Source organism: Denticeps clupeoides, chromosome 13, assembly GCF_900700375.1.
Source record: "Denticeps clupeoides chromosome 13, fDenClu1.1, whole genome shotgun sequence".
Lineage (NCBI taxonomy): Eukaryota > Metazoa > Chordata > Actinopteri > Clupeiformes > Denticipitidae > Denticeps > Denticeps clupeoides.
In genome coordinates, this window is record NC_041719.1 from 780318 (window position 1) to 797272 (window position 16955).

General features: G+C 51.1%; 2 protein-coding genes across 4 annotated transcripts; both read left to right on the plus strand.

Moving 5' to 3' along the window:
• Nucleotides 1-1863: 1863 nt before the first annotated feature.
• On the plus strand, nt 1864-10098 carry clptm1 (CLPTM1 regulator of GABA type A receptor forward trafficking). Its single transcript, XM_029001140.1, has 14 exons — nt 1864-1983; nt 3055-3194; nt 4337-4460; nt 4539-4697; nt 5567-5684; nt 5778-5863; nt 6544-6664; nt 6745-6989; nt 7602-7695; nt 7847-8037; nt 8109-8204; nt 8274-8409; nt 8503-8670; nt 8745-10098. Exons 1-14 carry the CDS (start codon nt 1930-1932, stop codon nt 8930-8932), a joined length of 1920 nt encoding a protein of 639 aa, XP_028856973.1. The 5' UTR covers nt 1864-1929; the 3' UTR covers nt 8933-10098.
• A 375-nt stretch (nt 10099-10473) lies between these two features.
• On the plus strand, nt 10474-16726 carry relb (v-rel avian reticuloendotheliosis viral oncogene homolog B). Of its 3 annotated transcripts, XM_029001136.1 has the most exons (11): nt 10474-10796; nt 11022-11033; nt 11110-11258; nt 13617-13904; nt 14314-14474; nt 14551-14642; nt 14758-14889; nt 14983-15087; nt 15642-15857; nt 15944-16015; nt 16099-16726. In XM_029001136.1, the coding sequence occupies exons 1-11, from the start codon at nt 10475-10477 to the stop codon at nt 16515-16517; spliced, it is 1968 nt and encodes a 655-aa protein (XP_028856969.1). In that variant the 5' UTR covers nt 10474; the 3' UTR covers nt 16518-16726. The 3 variants fall into 3 exon arrangements, with proteins under 3 accessions (XP_028856969.1, XP_028856971.1, XP_028856970.1); XM_029001138.1 differs by lacking the exons at nt 10474-10796; nt 11022-11033; nt 11110-11258 and adding an exon at nt 13088-13552; XM_029001137.1 differs by lacking the exons at nt 10474-10796; nt 11022-11033; nt 11110-11258 and adding an exon at nt 13089-13534.
• The last annotated feature ends 229 nt before the right edge of the window (nt 16727-16955 follow it).

Below are 16955 nucleotides of genomic sequence, written 5' to 3' on the forward strand. Positions count from 1 at the left end.
AATAATTATTATGTGTAATTAAACTATTCAAATACATTAAATACAAAACCATTACAACATAGTGGATGTTCTTAAAATAAGCGTTATAAAGTCAGACTTGATTTGTAACGATGCACATTTCTGACCAATCAAAAGCGAGTGGGCGTGGCTTGTCAGCTTGCAACCTGCAACGAGGCAGACACACGCCCCTAAACATTTCTGTTTATTAATGTTGATAATTTTATTACATGTTCAATACTTGTATGATTTAAACGCTTTTTAATGTTTGTCCAGGTGTTTGAAATATGTGTTGCTCAGGAAATTCAATGCAAAACATCATTCATTTCTTAAAAGATTCTTTATTTGCAAAATTTCTGTATAAAGTATTATTTAATCAACCCTTCACATCAACGGGTCCTCCATCTCCTACTCCTGGCTTATTTATGTCCTGGAAACACCTTTCCAGTTCCTTCCTGGTGGCCGTTTCTTTGAGAAGCACCTTTTCAAGTTCTTCTCGTCTTCTGTGCTCTTTGTCTCTTTCTGCTCTCATCATTTCAAGTTCCTCTTTAATCTGGAGTGTCTCTTTGTGGAGATTTTCTTTGCCCTCCTGATCATGGACCTTTGTCTCTATTCCCAGGAGAAGCCTCTCTGTCTCTTCCAAGTCTTCTGTTTCTGCTTCAAGCTCTCTTTCAGCTTCCTCTCTTCTCCTCCACTCATCTTCCATTTCCATTTTTAACTTGTCCTTCACCTCCTTCTCCTGCTGCAGCATCTCTTCATAAAGACCCCGCTCACTTTCCAGATGCATATGGCGCTGTCTTTCCATCTCCATCTGCATACGAGTCTCTTCTGCATCACAGAGACTCCTTTCTGCTTCTTCTCTTTTACGTTTCTCCATCTTCACCTGTCTTTGAAGCTCCTCATATCTCAGACGTCCACAATCTTTTTCTGCTTCAAGTTCTTCTCTTATTTCTCTCTGAATAACTTTAATGCAAATGCTTCTATCTTTCATTTGCTGCAGGTCTCCAAGAAGAGCCAGATGGTTCTCACGTGCCCTTTGCAGAGCCGTCCTCAGTTCATCATTAGAGGCCACCAACATCATCTCCTTTTCTGCATAATAATCCTTCTCCTGGAATTTTTCCATTGCCTCGTCTAGCCTATGGATCTGTTCCCTCAAACCCATCTGAACTGATTTCGGGTCGGTCATGTTGGGCTCAGCTGGAACTTCCTTCAAGAAGTAACGCTTGATCCAATTAACAAACTTCTTCCACAACTCCATTTCTGTAGCTCTGTACTAAACTCTCGTAAATACGAAATAATTTCTTTGTTGTCGTTTCGCGTCTTAAATAGTGAAAGCTGATGATGTCACTTTTTTTTTCAGCCAATCAGAGTGACTCACACTAAAGAACGATCGCGCTGTGATTGGCTGGTTTTATTCAGCCAATAATAAGCCTCTGAGGGAATGTAGTTTCTGACCAATCACGAATGACGTTGTCAGCACACCCGGCGTGCCACAGTTTTACATGTCACAGTAATATTTCTTTAATAAAAATGCATTTAGAAAATATGACATCAAATTGCCAGAATGTACTGAGAGCTCCACCCTCGAGACGGGAGGAGAGAAATCCAACTTTAGCTTATTTTAAAGTCACGTTTTCATAATAGGGGACCTTTAAGCAATTTCACTGCGATATTTATGGTAAAAATGAAGGCCTTTAACGTTTTGTGTATCTTCCGCTTCATCCTACATAATTAAACACGTGTCATTAGAGAGCTACTAACGGAGTAAACTGTACTAATCGTACTGAATTACGGTAAACAGAATGTGATTGTGACTCTCCGCTTACGAACGCAAATCACACGTGACACCTGACGTCATGACGCCACCGGGAAGTATCGCGAGTTCACGCGTGATTACAGAACAGCAGCGGTGCCGAGAGAGAGACGGTGAAGATGGCGGCGCAGGAGACAGAGGCGACTCAGCCAACGGCCGTCAGTAACGGCGAGGTAAGGAGCGCAGAGCGGCCCGCCGGTCGCGGTGGCGCGGTGCGCGGTGGTCCTGGGCCGCGGCCCGCTCTTGTCGCGGTGGTTCGGGGTTTCTGCCGCGCTACGTTCGTTGAATTCTGGACCCGGAGTCGAATGAAGCGTCAAGATGGTGAACGTGGTGGTCATGACGGCGCCGGCATCCCGGCAGCCGCTGCGCGCCCCATCGAGGCCGCAGCCGTGTAGCCTGAGTCAGCAAAGCTGCGGGTCGGCTGACCCTTTACCTTTCACCCGGAGCCACTGTCGTTCCGCCTTTGGCGGTGTGAGATGTGCCGGAATCGTCACGCTGAAGCGCTCAGCTCTCGCCTCGGCCCGATTGGTCCACTTCCCAAAGCGCTGAGTTCTTCCAGGGATTTGATTGGTCGGCGTGTTTAAGCGCTGCCCGCTGATTGGTCGGGCTCCTGCGATCAGGTGAATCGGTTGTGGCCTGCTCAGCTGGTGTCTTCAGATGGAGGAACTGCCCAATGTTGAGACCTGACAGCTGCTGCCACCGGCCTGTGTGTGTTTGTACAAAATAAGGGTCCGCTTTAGTTGTAGAGTAGACCTGGTAAATCATTTTTACTTGCCGGAGTTAAATATTTACAGTCACAACTCCTATTTGCCTGTCTGATTGAAACGGAGGTGGGGACAACCCTGATGACCTGGACGCCCCCTTAGGGTTCCGTGTGTTCTCCCTGTCTCGGATCCACCAGCACCGTACCGGCGTGTTCTTCTGGAACTGAACCGATATTTAAACTGAAGTGATTGTTATTGTGATACACAGCACAGCACACGGTGAAATGTGTCCTCTGTATTTAACTGTCACCCTTGGTGAGCAGTGGGCACCATGACAGGTACCCGGGGAGCAGTGTGTGGGGACGGGACCTTCATCAAGGGGACCTCAGTGGCACCTTGGCAGATCGGGATTCGAACCAGCAACCTTATGATTACGGGGCCACTTCCTTAACCGCTAGGCCGCCGCTGCCCCATAATATAAGATATGATGGTGCTTGCGACGCCCTGGTCAGTCCATGATTGATTTTGTTTCCTGTGCAGATCAGCAGTAACGGGACTGGCGCGGCCAGTCCGACACCCGCGGTGGTGGCGCCGGTGGCGGGCGCGGCCCAGGAGCCGCCGCCGCAACAGCAGCAACAAGCCCCCAACGCCTGGCAGGTGATCAAGGGCGTCCTCTTCAGGTGAGTCAGTCATACGCATCTTTATTCTGTCCAGTTTGGGTTTTTACACGGTGGCCACTCTCGTCGTGGAGGGTTCCGTCTGGAACCCGGTGCAGGTGTAGTATCCAGGCTCTTCTCCCCCGCCGAGCAGCGCAACATGAGGTCCAGGTGAAATATGCTCATAGCTTCTAAATAAAACCTTTTCATAAGAGAGTTATACAAAATAATAAAGTAATAAAGTATTTATTCATATAAGTTTTATGTTTTTCTTGACGTCCAGTTTTATCAGCTCCCAGTAGGTCTGAAGTCCATGGTGATCTGTGGTACCATCGGTCCTAAATTTGAATAGAAAGCCTTTATTGTGATGGTAAAGAGTTGGAGGTGCTGCCCCAGCGTGGTACCTGCTGCGTTATGAAGGTGCGAGTCGGCTCGTCGGAGTTCTTCTCTGAGGGCCGTGGGTAGTATGGAGATCTTTGTGATCGGAATTTAAATTGTAATTGCCCAGCCGCATCACCTTGACGATGGTGGCCGAGAATCGCAAATGATTTAGTTAAAATTATTAAAGTAAAGTGAAGTAATCGTCACATTTGATGCACAGCACACAGTGCAAATGTGTCCTCTGCATTTATCATCACCCTGAGGGAGCAGTGGGCAGCCATGACAGGCGCCCAGGGAGCAGTGTGTGGGGACGGAGCTTTGCTTAGTGGCACCCTGGCGGATCGGGATTCGAACCGGCAACCTTCTGATTACGGGGCTGCTAGGCCACCACTTCCAACATGCAAAATACTACTTTTTTTTTTTTTTTTTTTGAAAGTGAAAGTGAAGTGATTGTCATTGTGAGACGCTGCAGCACAGCACATGGTGACACGGTGAAACGTGTCCTCTGTATTTAACCATCATCCTTGGTGACAGTGGCCACCATGACAGGCGCCCGGGGAGCAGCTTGTGGGGACGGGACCTTCATCAAGGGGACCTCAGTGGCACCTTGGCAGATCGGGAACCTTCTGATTACGGGACCACCACCGTTTTACCAATTTTACAATCATCGAAACAAATTTACAAGCAGTGAATCTTATGGAAAGCATACTATAGACCGGGAGTTCGTGTTTGCTGACCAGTGGTTTATGCCGCGAGATTTCCAGCTCTATTCTGAACGGTTTCAGGATCTTCATCATCTGGGCCATCAGCAGCTGGTTCCGCCGCGGCCCGTCCACACCAGACCCCAGCACCCCTGCAGGAGCCCCCCGGGTCCCCAGCAGGAACCTCTTCCCGAAAGACACCCTGATGGTAATCATCTCCCGCGTACAGCCGCTGTCTGAACCGGCTCCCCGGTGGCCCTGAACGCCGTGTCGCCTCTCTCCGCAGGACCTGTACATCTACATCTCCCAGAGCGACAGCTTCTCCGACTTCAACAACACAGAAACCCTGTTCTGGTTCCAGAGGGACCTGGTTTACGGCGATTGGATGACTGGGGACAACGGAGACGGCTGCTACGAGCACTACCAGGAGCTGGACATTCCGCAGGTCTGCATTATATATACACCACGCCAGCAGAAACATAGTAATATGGTCTACTGCAGTCAGGAATGGGGTCTGTATACACAAAATAACGAACGAGCAGCTAATCAAGTTTATTTATTTTTTTAATTATATTTATTGAGGTAATTTTTCAGTTTACAGACATACAAAACACATCTCCTTCAGATAGATTCAATACAGCAGTCAACCACAAAAACCTTCAGTAATACATTTTTACTCAATGTAACATTGTGAATCATAATGACAATAGAAATACAAATATGAATATATAGACACCGAGGTACTTATAGCAAGAGTGTTGGGGGAGTGGAAATAAATATAGAGATAGAGAACAAATAGGTTTGCAAATGTCAGCAACTTTAACAAGAGATTTAGAGAGAAAATAAATGATGAAATAAGTAGCGTTGCAGTTATCAGAAAGCTCAGACGACCAGATCCTGAATAGTGGCCTTGACTCGTCCTTCCACATGCAAAGAATAGATGTTTTTGCGATCATCATACCGTACTGTATAGGCACTCGGAAAGCCTTATTATAAGGAGACTGACCAGCCAAGAAGAGCAGTTGCAGGATCTAAGGGAAGCTCACAAGTATAAACTTTGGAACGAAATTCAATGATTTTAGGGCATGCCCAAAAAAGATGACCAAGCGAACCCTCATCAGATTCACACTTATTGCAGAGAGAGGAAATAGTGGGGTAAAAATTATTAAGTTTAACCCTTGAGTAGTGTAATCTATGCAACACCTTAGCTAATCAGGTTTTCTCAGGTTCTTTCCAGGATGGGGATCCGCACGGCGTGTAAACTCGAGTGGAGTTGAAAACCTCTCTTCTTCTTCTTCTCATCTTCATCTGCAGGAGGTTCTGCAGAACGGTTCCCTCTACATGCACGTCTACTTCACCAAGAGCGGCCACCACCCGGACCCCAAACGCAAGGGCCAGTACCGCCGCCTGGCCACCGTCCACACGTCACGAAGTACTGCAGAATTCCGTCTTGTTCTAGGCTGAGTAGAGCAGAACCATGTTGGGAACCACGGTCTCACTCTCAAACTCTCTCTCTCCGATTCAGTGCTGAATAAGTTCAAACGCAGAAAGTTCCTGAAGACGAAGAACCTGCTGACCGGCGAGACCGAGGCGGATCCTGAGATGATAAAGGTGCGTGTTGGTCGGACGTGTTGGAAATCTGTTCTCTGCTGCAGGGTTCCTACCATCAATAGAAATCTGATCTAAACGTTTTTATATGATTCCAGCTAGAACGGTTAAAACCAGCGCTGGTCTGTAGTATGTAGTGAACCACATCACGTGCTGCGATGGGCGTGGCTTCCATATTCCAGAACTTTCTCAGCCGCATGTCTCCTGTTAAAACTAAATTTAATTTACGTTTACAGCATTTACCAGACGTCCTTATCCAGAGCGACTTACAACCAGCCCCCCAGGAGACACACAGGGTTAAGTGCCTTGCTCAGGGACACAATGGTAGTAAGTGAAGTTTGAACCTGGGTCTTCTGGTCCACAGGCAAGTGTTTTACCCGCTAGGCTACTACCACCAGATGACAGCTGATGAACATCATGGCTCCATGTTACTCGGTCTGGGCCAAGAGAGACCGTACGGTCGTGAAAGGGTGGTAGTAGCCTAGCAGGTAACACACTCGCCTATGTCTACCATAGTGTCACTGAGCAAGACACTTAACTCTGAGTGTCTCCTGGGGGGGGGACTGTCCCTGTAACTACTGATTGTAAGGTGCTCTGGATAAGGGCGTCTGGTAAATGCCATAAATGATAATGTGTGAGAACCCTGCTGGTGGTTTTGAAGGCGGAGTCTGTTTTGTCCTCAGCGGGCTGAGAGCCACGGGCCGGTCGAGATCATCTCCCACTGGCACCCCAACCTCACCATCAACATGGTGGACGACCACACGGCCTGGGTGAAGGGCTCCGTGCCGCCGCCCCTCGACCAGCGTAAGCGTTTCTGCCGCCTGTCTGCACCGCGCCCGCCGCTTGTCCCGTCTCACCGCGCTTCCTCCCCTCTTCTCGCCCAGACGTGAAGTTTGACGCCGTGAGCGGGGACTACTACCCCATCGTCTACTTCAACGACTACTGGAACCTCCAAAAGGACTACTACCCCGTCAACGAGACCCTGCAGAAGCTGCCGCTCCGCCTCACCTACTGCCCGCTGTCGCTGTGGCGCTGGCAGCTGTACGCCGCCCAGAGCGCCCGCTCCCCCTGGAACTTCCTGGGCGAGGACACGTACGAGCAGTCTGACGAGGACCAGGACTCCGTCAAGGTCTCTAACGCCGCCGTTTCAGCACGTTAACTATACGTCAGGTCAGGTTAACGCTTTATTAACTGTAGGCAAATGGTCCATTTGACTAGCCCAGACCACCAGCACCTGTTAAGAAACATTTGAAAACCAACTTGTTTAAATTTGTTTAAAAAATATTTCACACACACACTCTCTCACACACTCTCACACTCACACTCAAAAAAAATAAAATAAATATATTAATCTAGCACTTAATTCCCTGCATGTTCTATTCCTGACATGTTCGGCCTTATTGGGGCTCTCAGTTTTATAACTCAAAATCTATAGAAACCAAACAAGAATTGCTGGTGTCGTCCTCCTGTAAGTCGCTTTTTTTATAAAAGCGTCTGTAAAGTAAATTAGAAACGAGTTCATGGCGCTCCTGCGCTCGATTCCCGCTTTGCCATACTCGTGTTCTGCTGGCTGCTGGAATTATAATGAGATTCATCTTCTCTCCGCTTTTAATAACTGATCCTATTAATTTTTACACCGGTTTAAAGTTTGCCCCAGTCAGTGTGTGTGTGTGTGTGTGTGTGTGTGTGTGTGTGTGTGTGTGTGTGTGTGTTGACTCTGTAAACTGAATTCTCTACTCAGGTGGCCCTGCTGGAGACCAACCCGTACCTGCTGGGCCTGACCATCGTGGTGTCCATTGTTCACAGCATCTTTGAGTTCCTGGCCTTCAAGAACGGTGAGTGAGTGTGTTTCGTGTGAAACGGAAAGTGAAAGTTATACCGGGGTGCCGGGGCGCTGCGGTTCCCTCGTCCGGGTTCTCGGGTACTTTCAGCTTCGTGGCTGTGGTGAAGAGGAGCTGAAGAGGGCGTCTCCCGTGTGTCCCTCAGACATCCAGTTCTGGAACAGCCGCCAGTCCCTCGAGGGTCTCTCCGTTCGCTCCATCTTCTTCGGGGTCTTCCAGTCCCTGGTGGTGTTACTCTACATCCTGGACAACGAGACCAACTTCGTGGTGCAGGTCAGCGTGTTCATCGGGCTGCTCATCGACTTCTGGAAGATCACCAAAGTCATGGACGTGCGAGTAAGTTGCTGAGCTGAGGTGGTGGTTGGAGGTGCTGGTTGGAGGTGGTGCTGACTGCTCTCTTCCGACAGCTGGACCGGGAGAACAGGATCGCAGGGCTGATCCCACGGTTGATATTCAAAGACAAGTCGACGTACGTCGAGTCGTCCACCAAGATCTACGACGACGTAAGGACTATTTAAGACGATTCAGTACTGCGGCGGCTGTAGTCTTAGATCTCCTCTGGTCCCCTGCAGATGGCGTTCAGGTACCTGTCCTGGCTGCTGTACCCGCTGTTCGGCTGCTACGCCGTCTACAGCCTGATCTACGTCGAGCACAAAGGCTGGTACTCGTGGGTGCTCAGCATGCTCTATGGGTTCCTGCTGACCTTCGGTGAGCACGTCCGTCATCCTCGCGGAGAGGAAGCTCCCGATTAGACGCGATTAACGCTCCGCCGGGCCTCACGTGTGACTCCCCTGTCTGCAGGCTTCATCACCATGACACCTCAGCTCTTCATCAACTACAAAATGAAATCTGTGGCTCACCTCCCATGGAGGATGCTGACCTATAAGGCCCTCAACACCTTCATCGACGACCTGTTCGCGTTTGTCATAAAAATGCCTATGATGTACAGGATAGGCTGTCTGAGAGACGGTAGGTTACCACGGAAACCGCGCCCCTTCTTTACGATGGCTCTGACCACGGCTGACTTCATTTTTCTGTTCCAGACGTCGTGTTTTTCATTTACTTGTACCAGCGCTGGATCTACAGAGTGGATCCCAACCGCATGAACGAGTTTGGCACCAGTGGCGTGGACCACACCAAGGACAAGGACAGTCCAGCGCCCCCGGCGTCGGAGCAGGGGGCCGTGCCCGCCCTGACTGACAAAGCGGAGGAGGAGAAAAAGAACGATTAACAGCCAGATTCTCCCCCTCTGGGCATCTTCACCATCCATGTCTGTCTACCAGGGAGGCAAGCTGGGACTGGAGATGTTTGTGGTTGGACTGCAGCCGGTTCAGTTTGACTCCCCTGTCCGCGCGGGACCCACAGCAGAGTCATGTTTAACGTAGACGTTGTCATACTTTTCTCCTCTTCGATTTGGTTTTCATATGGCCGTTAATGTGAAGTAAAACCGTGGTGTACTGTGTTGCGTTTGTATCGGGATGATGATGGTGATGGTGGGGGCGGCGTACATATCGCCACAGTGCAAAGGTCACTGGGCCGTCCTCTGGTGTCCTCCTGCGTTTTTTCGAAAAGTGCATTCCGTGTGCGTGTGTGTGCGTGAGAGAAAAGGAGACCAATGTGTGGGACCACAGAGGGTGGCGCCCAGCGGCCCCGTGAACAACTACTCCTTGAGAGCTGGTGACAACCCTTCCTTCTAAACCAAAATGGTCACTGTTCCAAATTAAACAAGATCATTAAAATACAAGCCTTGTAGGTATTAATATTTCTATATAATTATTAACACTATTTGACACATTTTTTTTTTCTTTCCCCCTTTCTTGAAATCTGTACAAAATCTCATCTTGTAAATGTGCTAATGTCAGAACTGTCTAGCGGGAGCTGATGTTAGTCTTCATGGCCAGGATTTTTATTTTTATTTTGCCCCCTTCTGATGATGAACACTCCACAGCCAGACCCCGTTGACCGGTTCGGGACCACTTCCATACAGTTGCCACATCAGACATGGATTTCTCTCTCTCTCTCCCTCCCCCCACTTGCTCATGTTTTTGTGCCGTAATTTTGCATTGATTTGGCTTTTTTTTTTTTTTTTTTTTTTTGTACATGCAATTTTGATCACTGATATTTATAGTAAAGCATAAGTGCAGTTTAAAGGTTTCATGTAGAAAAAAAAATGTCATGCTGATCAAAGACATCAGGCCATAAACGATCAGTTGATCTTTAACAAAATGCTGCGCTTTTTGTTTTTATTCTTTTTAATGTTAACTCAGGATTGTGTGGTTTTGGTTTTTAATTGCAGATGTCATCTTTGTTTGGAAGTGATATAATTTAATACGACGGTAGCCATTGATGCTAGTGATTTGTAATAGAAGTAAAATATTAAATGGATGATTGAAATAAGCCCCAGTTGGAGGTCAGTGGTCCCTCATCAGGACGGTAGCGCGCGCCACGGGAATCTCGCGACGAATCGCGGGATCTCGCGAGATCTTCGGCGGAGACGCGTTGCCCCGCAACCCGATCAAGGTCGTGTCTAAAGCCGACTGCTCGTTAAATCGTATTTTATTAACGACTAATAAAATGTAAACGTAACGAGCACCGTTATTTACTTCGTATTGTGTTCAGTGGCGGCGTCCTCTGAATTTACAGCCGGTAACTCGAACCCGCAACCTTCCGACTCCCTCCACACGTATTTCATTTCTGCGAATGATGCAACCCGGAGAAACACCGAATTTTAAATTCATTTCGTTTTCCTGTCGCGCCTAAATGGTTCCTCTTGATGCGCAGCGTCTTGTGTGTAAATTCTATTTTTTATAAGAGAAAAAGAAGAGAACCCGCGCGTATCGTGTGTTTAAACAGACGTGATCGTACACAAGATGTTTTATCCGCCGTTTCGCCACCGGGGTTTTCCCGCGGCGTGACGTCAGGGGATTTCCGACACCGGAAGCGCTGCTCGACGCGCCCGACGTCCCGCTTCTCGGCACAGACGCTGCCGCGGAGAGGATCCTCCGGTTCCGTGGAGCGGGCCGAGCCGAACCCGCGTCGGAGCCGCAGGACCATGAGAAACATGAGTCTCCCGAACGGAGCGGCCGCGTCCCCGGGTCAGTGAACGCGCATCGTGGCGCACTTTTATTGCGACTCCGTCCGTTCCGGAGGGTAAACGGAGTCGGGCGTCGCTGTGTTGACGCGGAGCGCCGGAACTTTCGCTTTCGCTTCTACGGCGCCGCGTCTCAAATAACTTATTTACTAGAAATAACTTTTTCATTGAGTCTTTTCATTGAAATGAGCGGCTGCTGATCTGCTTTCTCCTCTCTTTTCCCCCCCAGATATCGACCTCGGTGAGTGTCGAGGACCGTTTTTATTAGTATTATTATCACCGTGAGCAGCGGTGAACGCCCCGGCCGTGTTTTCCAGAAATAATCCAGGAGTACCTGGAGGAGAAGTCCGCTGCCCCCGGCCTGCAGACGCTGCCGGGCCCTCCACCGCCCCCCCGGGAGCTGGACAGCCCCCCCGCTACCAGGAGCCACAACCCGGTGTTGGTGCCCAGGGGCACGCCCCCCCAGGTGAGACTCCGCCCCCTTTCCACCTGCCTGCTGTTCTTCTTCATCAAACTACGGACTCCCTCGGAGTTGATAAATCAGCCAGTCTTCAAGGGATAAAAGTGTTAAACTGACAGCGACTAGTTCACGTCTAGTCAGATTGTCACTTGTGATACACAGCAGCACAGCACACGGTGCACACAGTGAAACGTGTCCTCTGCATTTAACCCATCACCCTTGGTGAGCAGTGGGCACCATGACAGGCGCCCGGGGAGCAGTGTGTGGGGACGGTGCTTTGCTCGGTGGCACCTCAGTGGCACCTTGGCAGTTCAGGACTCGAACCGGCGACCTTCTGATTACGAGTCTGTTTCCTTACCTGCTAGGCCGCCGCTGCCAAAATGGAGTGTGGCAGTGAGAGAGACGTAATTCACACTTGAACAGAAATGCTGTTTAACAGCTTATATATTATTGAAAATCTGATTCTGACCTTTTTTAAAACAGGATTAATCCCCAGCATGCAAAGTTCCGGCACCTTTTTTTTTAACTAGGATTGTGTGCACACACACACACACACACACACTGCCACACTGCAACCACCAGTTAGATTAACTTAGTGTACTTAATTGCTGTACATTTTGGCAATATTTAGTTCTTTATTTGAAGCACAATTCTACAAGAACGGTAATTTACTGAAAACGTGATTGTGCTTCACTGAGCTGAAATTAAAACAAGATAAATTATATAAAGAGGAAATCACAGGGAGAAGGGACAGCGGGTCAGGACATTTATCGCTGTGTGGAATGTGTTTTATGGACTGATAGAATGGCGGTAAGATGGACGCTAGTCTGAGGTGTGGAAAGAGAGAGAATTTTATTTTATATTTGACATTTTACCTCCTAAAAATGCCCAAGGGGCAGCATTTACATTTACAGCATTTACCAGACGTCCTTATCCAAAGCGATTTACAGTCAGTAGTTACAGGGACAGTCCCCCCTGGAGCACTCAGGGTTAAGTGTCTTGCTCAGGGACACGATGGTAGCGTGGAAGCGACCCTGTAAATGGAAGGTTGCCGGTTCGAACCCCGAACTGCCAAGATGCCACTGAGGTCCCGTCCCCACACACTGCTCCCATTGTCATGGTGCCCACTGTCACCAAGGGTGATGGTTAAATACAGAGGACACGTTTCACCGTGTCACCGTGTGCTGGGCTGCAGTTTCACAGTGACAATCACGTCACTAATCTCCATCAATACACTCGTCCGTTCCTTCTATCATATCGAGCCAGTGTCACACGCTCGTAAATTGTTTGCATGACTGCAGTCACATGACTGATCTGCATCATCACGTATCTCTCTGTAATGTTCGAGGTGGGGGCTGACAGGGAGAGCAGAGTCAGAGTTGAACGTTTCATGAATGATTATTAAATTGCTTATTTCATACTTTTATAAATTTCAGTCCAACGCTGTATTTTGACCATGAAAAATAACATAAAAAACAATGCCGGGTTTTGGTCTTTAAAAAAAAACTGTACTTGTCGAGGTTGGGTTTTAGTACAAGAATGTGTGGACCAATCAGAGGCAGGCCCCGCCCTTCACGATCTCTGATTGGTTTAGAATACGACACGGACATAATATCTGTTTGTTGAGTGAAACTGGTTCCTCTCCAGAGCCCTGCGATTTTATTGGCTGGGGGGGTTATACTGGCTGGATCTGATTATTGGGGGGTCCTGACCCCCCTGGAAATCACGCCCTGCGCACAGTCTGGTTAGTAGCCTAGCGGGTAACACACTCGACTATGAACCAGACTTACTACCATCGTGTCCCTGAGCAAGACACTTAACCCTGAGTGTCTCCAGGGGGGACTGTCCCTGTAACTACTGGGATAAGGGCGTCTGGTAAATGCTGTAAATAATAAATGTCTGGGGAAATGTCCGCTGTTCCCCACGCGCTGAACATCTGTCGACTCCAGACGTCACTGCAGGCTGACCTGCTGACCCTGGCCGCAGTACCTGCAGGTCCTGGGAACCCCTGGCCTTCAGGGTGGTGTAGCTGCTCATGTGACAGCGTGTGTGTGTGTAACGTGATCCCAGCAGCTCTGGCCCCTCCCCGCTCTGTGGCTGCCGCCATTGGTTGGTTTTGTTCTGCAGCAGCTTCCTGTTTCCTTCTGTGGTGGGCTCCTCCTCGAGGTCCGTGCTCTTTGTGTCGCTGCTGCTGCTGCGCGGCGTGTTGAGACGCTGCCAGGCCTCCCGAGACGCCGCCGGTTCGGCTTCAGCTGGTGTTTGTCAGAGTTTTTCGGCTGTGGGTCAGTCGCTCGTCCCGGGTGTGCATCGTCTCTCTCTCTCTCTCTCTCTCTCCTGCTGCTCTTGACGTGTGTTTCCTCGCAGCCTCAGGAACGTCCCGCCTTCAAGCCTCCGGCGGCCGGCGTGGCGATGCGGGGCAGCAGGGCCGGGGCCTCTCGGCGCGGCCGCGGCGGCCCGGCGGCCCCGCCCACGCGCCCGGCCGCGCCGGGAACCGAGATGCTGGAGCGGCTGCTGGAGAGGCCGCAGCTGGTGGTGGTGGAGCAGCCGAAGGAGCGCGGCATGCGCTTTCGCTACGAGTGCGAGGGCCGCTCCGCCGGCAGCATCCTGGGCGCCGGCAGCACCGAGGCCAACAAGACCATCCCGTCTATCGAGGTCAGTGTGACCTCCGACCCCTCGCCAGACGCTCTTGTGTGTTAAAAAAAAAAAAGTGAAGTGATAGTCACATGTGACACACAGCAGCACAGGACACGATGCACACATTGAAATGTGTCCTCTGCATTTAACCCATCACCCTGAGTGAGCAGTGGGCACCATGACAAGCGCCCGGGGAGCAGTGGCACCTTGGCGGATCGGGATTCGAACCGGCAACCTTCTGATTACGGGGCCGCTTCCTTAACCGCTAGGCCGCCACTGTCCCGTGCGTGTGTGTGTGTGTGTGTGTGTTGGAAGGTACCCTCTGTCCCGCTGGGGTTCCCCCCTCCGTGGTCGGCGAGTTTGGCGAGTAAATTCCCCCCGATGTAGTTCGTGGTTCGTTCTCACAGCCCCGCCCCTCCCCTCTCAGCTCCAGGGGCCGATGGACAAGATAGCGAAGGTGACGGTGACCGTCTCCCTGGTTACCAAAGACATCCCGCACCGCCCACACCCGCACTGCCTCGTGGGTAAAGACTGTTCGGAGGGAATTTGCATCGTTACGATCAACCCCCACACGTCCCGCCAGCACAGGTACGGTAAAACGCCGGTGAAGGTGGCCGAACGGAGAGATCTGAACATCTGATTTGACTTTGTGTGTCGTGTGAAGTTTCTCCAACTTGGGAATCCAGTGTGTGCGAAGGAAGGAGCTGGACGCGTCCTTGGCGAAGAGGAGGAGCCAGAACATCGACCCGTTTAACAGTGAGTCGCGATCGGTGACATGTGGGCGTGGTCAGGGGCGGGGCTAGCGGTTGGGTTGGGGGTCTTTGGTCCTCAGGGTGGGCTCAGTGTGTCATTCTCCGATGTCCACCCCCAGCTGGTCAGCTGCGCAGCATCGAGGACATGGACATGAACGTGGTCCGGCTGTGCTTCCAGTGCGAACTGGAGCGGCTGGACGGAGAGACGGTCCTGCTGGGTCCAGTCGTGTCCAATCCAATCTACGACAAGAGTAAGAAGCACGACATGCGGCGACCGTCCACGTCCTGCTCGCCACGTCCTACCCTGAGGGTTTACTGTCCTCTCTCCTGTGTGTCCATCCTAGAGGCCACCACCACCTCGGAGCTGAAAATCAATCGTCTGAACGTGGTCCGCGGGACGTGTACGGGGAAGACCGAGATCTACATGCTCTGCGACAAAGTGCAGAAAGGTGAGCGGCGCGACTGAAGAACGATGCGGCGCAGCTCCGCCCCCTCAGGGGGAACCGGCGCCGTTACGAACGTAAAGACGTTTCTGTCATCATGCGGTGACCTGTGCACGTGTACTGTTCTTTATTATTAATATAAAAAAATTAAAATAAAGTGAAGTGACGTGTCATTGTGAGACACTGCAGCACAGCACATGGTGACACGGTGAAACGTGTCCTCTGTATTTAACCATCACCCTTGGTGAGCAGTGGGCACCATGACAGGCGCCCGGGGAGCAGCGTGTGTGGACCTCAGTGGCACCTCAGTGGCACCTTGGCGGACCGGGATTCGAACCCGCGACCTTCTGATTACGGGGCCGCTTCCTTAACCGCTAGGCCACCGCCGGCCCTCTAGGATTAAATCTAAATTGGATCCAGAATCAGTGCGTTTGGAAACACTTTAAAATTTACTGCTGTACAGTAATGGCCAGAAAGTGTAAAAAGTTGAGGACTGGAGTAAATTGGCGAGTTAATTCTGCCGTTCTGATTCTTCGTTCTGATAATAAATTTGCGCCCAGACGACATCGAGATCATCTTCAGCCACGGGGGCTGGGAGGCGAAGGCGGAGTTCGCCCAGACGGACGTGCACAGGCAGATCGCCATCGTCTTCAAGTCGCCGCCGTTCCAGGAGCAGGACCTCGAGGACGAGGTGGAGGTCAACGTCTTCCTCCGGCGCCTGTCCGACCACATGGACAGCGAGCCGGTCAAGTTCACCTACCTGCCAAACAACCAAGGTGACCGGACTGGGCGTGGCCCGGCGTGGCCCCTCCCCCGCCGGCCCTCTTCTCCCTTTTAACGCGCGGCGCGCTTCTCTCCCCAGATCCGTACGAGGTGAACCGCAAGAGGAAGATCAAGTCGGACGGCCGCTTCCGGGACGAGTGCAGCGCGGCAGGTGCGTTTCCCCGCGGCGGCGAGGGCCGGGCGCCGGCGTTGCGCGTGTCGCTGACCCGTGTCGGTGTCTCTGTCCACCCCCAGGTCCGGGTATGATGGCCGATGCCCCGGCGTTCCAGCCTTTCCTGCAGCTCCCCCTCCCCGGAGATAACAGCGCGGCTGCCATGGCGACCGCCGCCCCGGAGGACCTCCTGCAGCCGGGGGAGAACTTCCCCGACATCCCGTACGACGACCACAGCATATTAATGAACCTCGTCCACTTCCTGGAGGGGATGGTGACACCGAGCGTCCCCAGCTCCGCCTTCCCCGTGGATGACCCCAACATGAACTTGCTCTCTGATGACCTGCAGATGACCCCGGCCTTCTACAACGACCTGCAGTTCAGCCAGATGGTCATCAACAGCCAGCAGCAGTTCGACGCAGGCGCGGCGCAGCCGGAGGACGTCGGCACCTCGCCGGTGAAGGTGGAGAACGATGCGCCGCGGCGGGATGCCGCTCCCTAACGTGGGCGGGTGGGGCCGCGAATGAAGGGTCACAGGACAGGACGTGGCCGTTCAAGTTTCCAGTGGACTGTAGCCACGCCCAGTTCACCGCTGGGCGGGGCCTCCTGTGTGTGTATATATCTATATATGTATTTTCATTTGTGTTGTGGTTTGTGATTTTCGCTGAAAAATAAAATAAAAAATATTCCATTCGGATGTGTTTATTATGATCAGCTGCTGAAGATGATTGTTTACCCAACCCCTCACCCTCAGGCACGTTTATTATTAAAATATAATCATCATAAAGTCGTCACATTTTTAGCACGCTGTGCCGTGGTCCACGTCTTTACAGATGGGACCGCGAGTCACCGCCATCGACCCTGATCCCAGCTCAATGACGTCACATCGTGCATGAGATGCAGTGGTGGCCTGGGGGGTAAGGAAGCGGCCTGTAATCAG

Excerpts from the sequence above, each read along its gene's own strand:
- relb (XM_029001136.1), top strand. The coding sequence starts at position 10,475 with ATGCGCAGCGTCTTGTGTGTAAATTCTATTTTTTATAAGAGAAAAAGA. Across the intron at positions 14,643-14,757 it reads GAACATCGACCCGTTTAACA|CTGGTCAGCTGCGCAGCATC; the intron begins GTGAGTCGCGAT and ends GTCCACCCCCAG. Across the intron at positions 15,088-15,641 it reads CTGCGACAAAGTGCAGAAAG|ACGACATCGAGATCATCTTC; the intron begins GTGAGCGGCGCG and ends ATTTGCGCCCAG.
- clptm1 (XM_029001140.1), top strand. The coding sequence starts at position 1,930 with ATGGCGGCGCAGGAGACAGAGGCGACTCAGCCAACGGCCGTCAGTAAC. Across the intron at positions 4,698-5,566 it reads AGGAGCTGGACATTCCGCAG|GAGGTTCTGCAGAACGGTTC; the intron begins GTCTGCATTATA and ends CTTCATCTGCAG. Across the intron at positions 8,038-8,108 it reads CCAAAGTCATGGACGTGCGA|CTGGACCGGGAGAACAGGAT; the intron begins GTAAGTTGCTGA and ends CTCTTCCGACAG.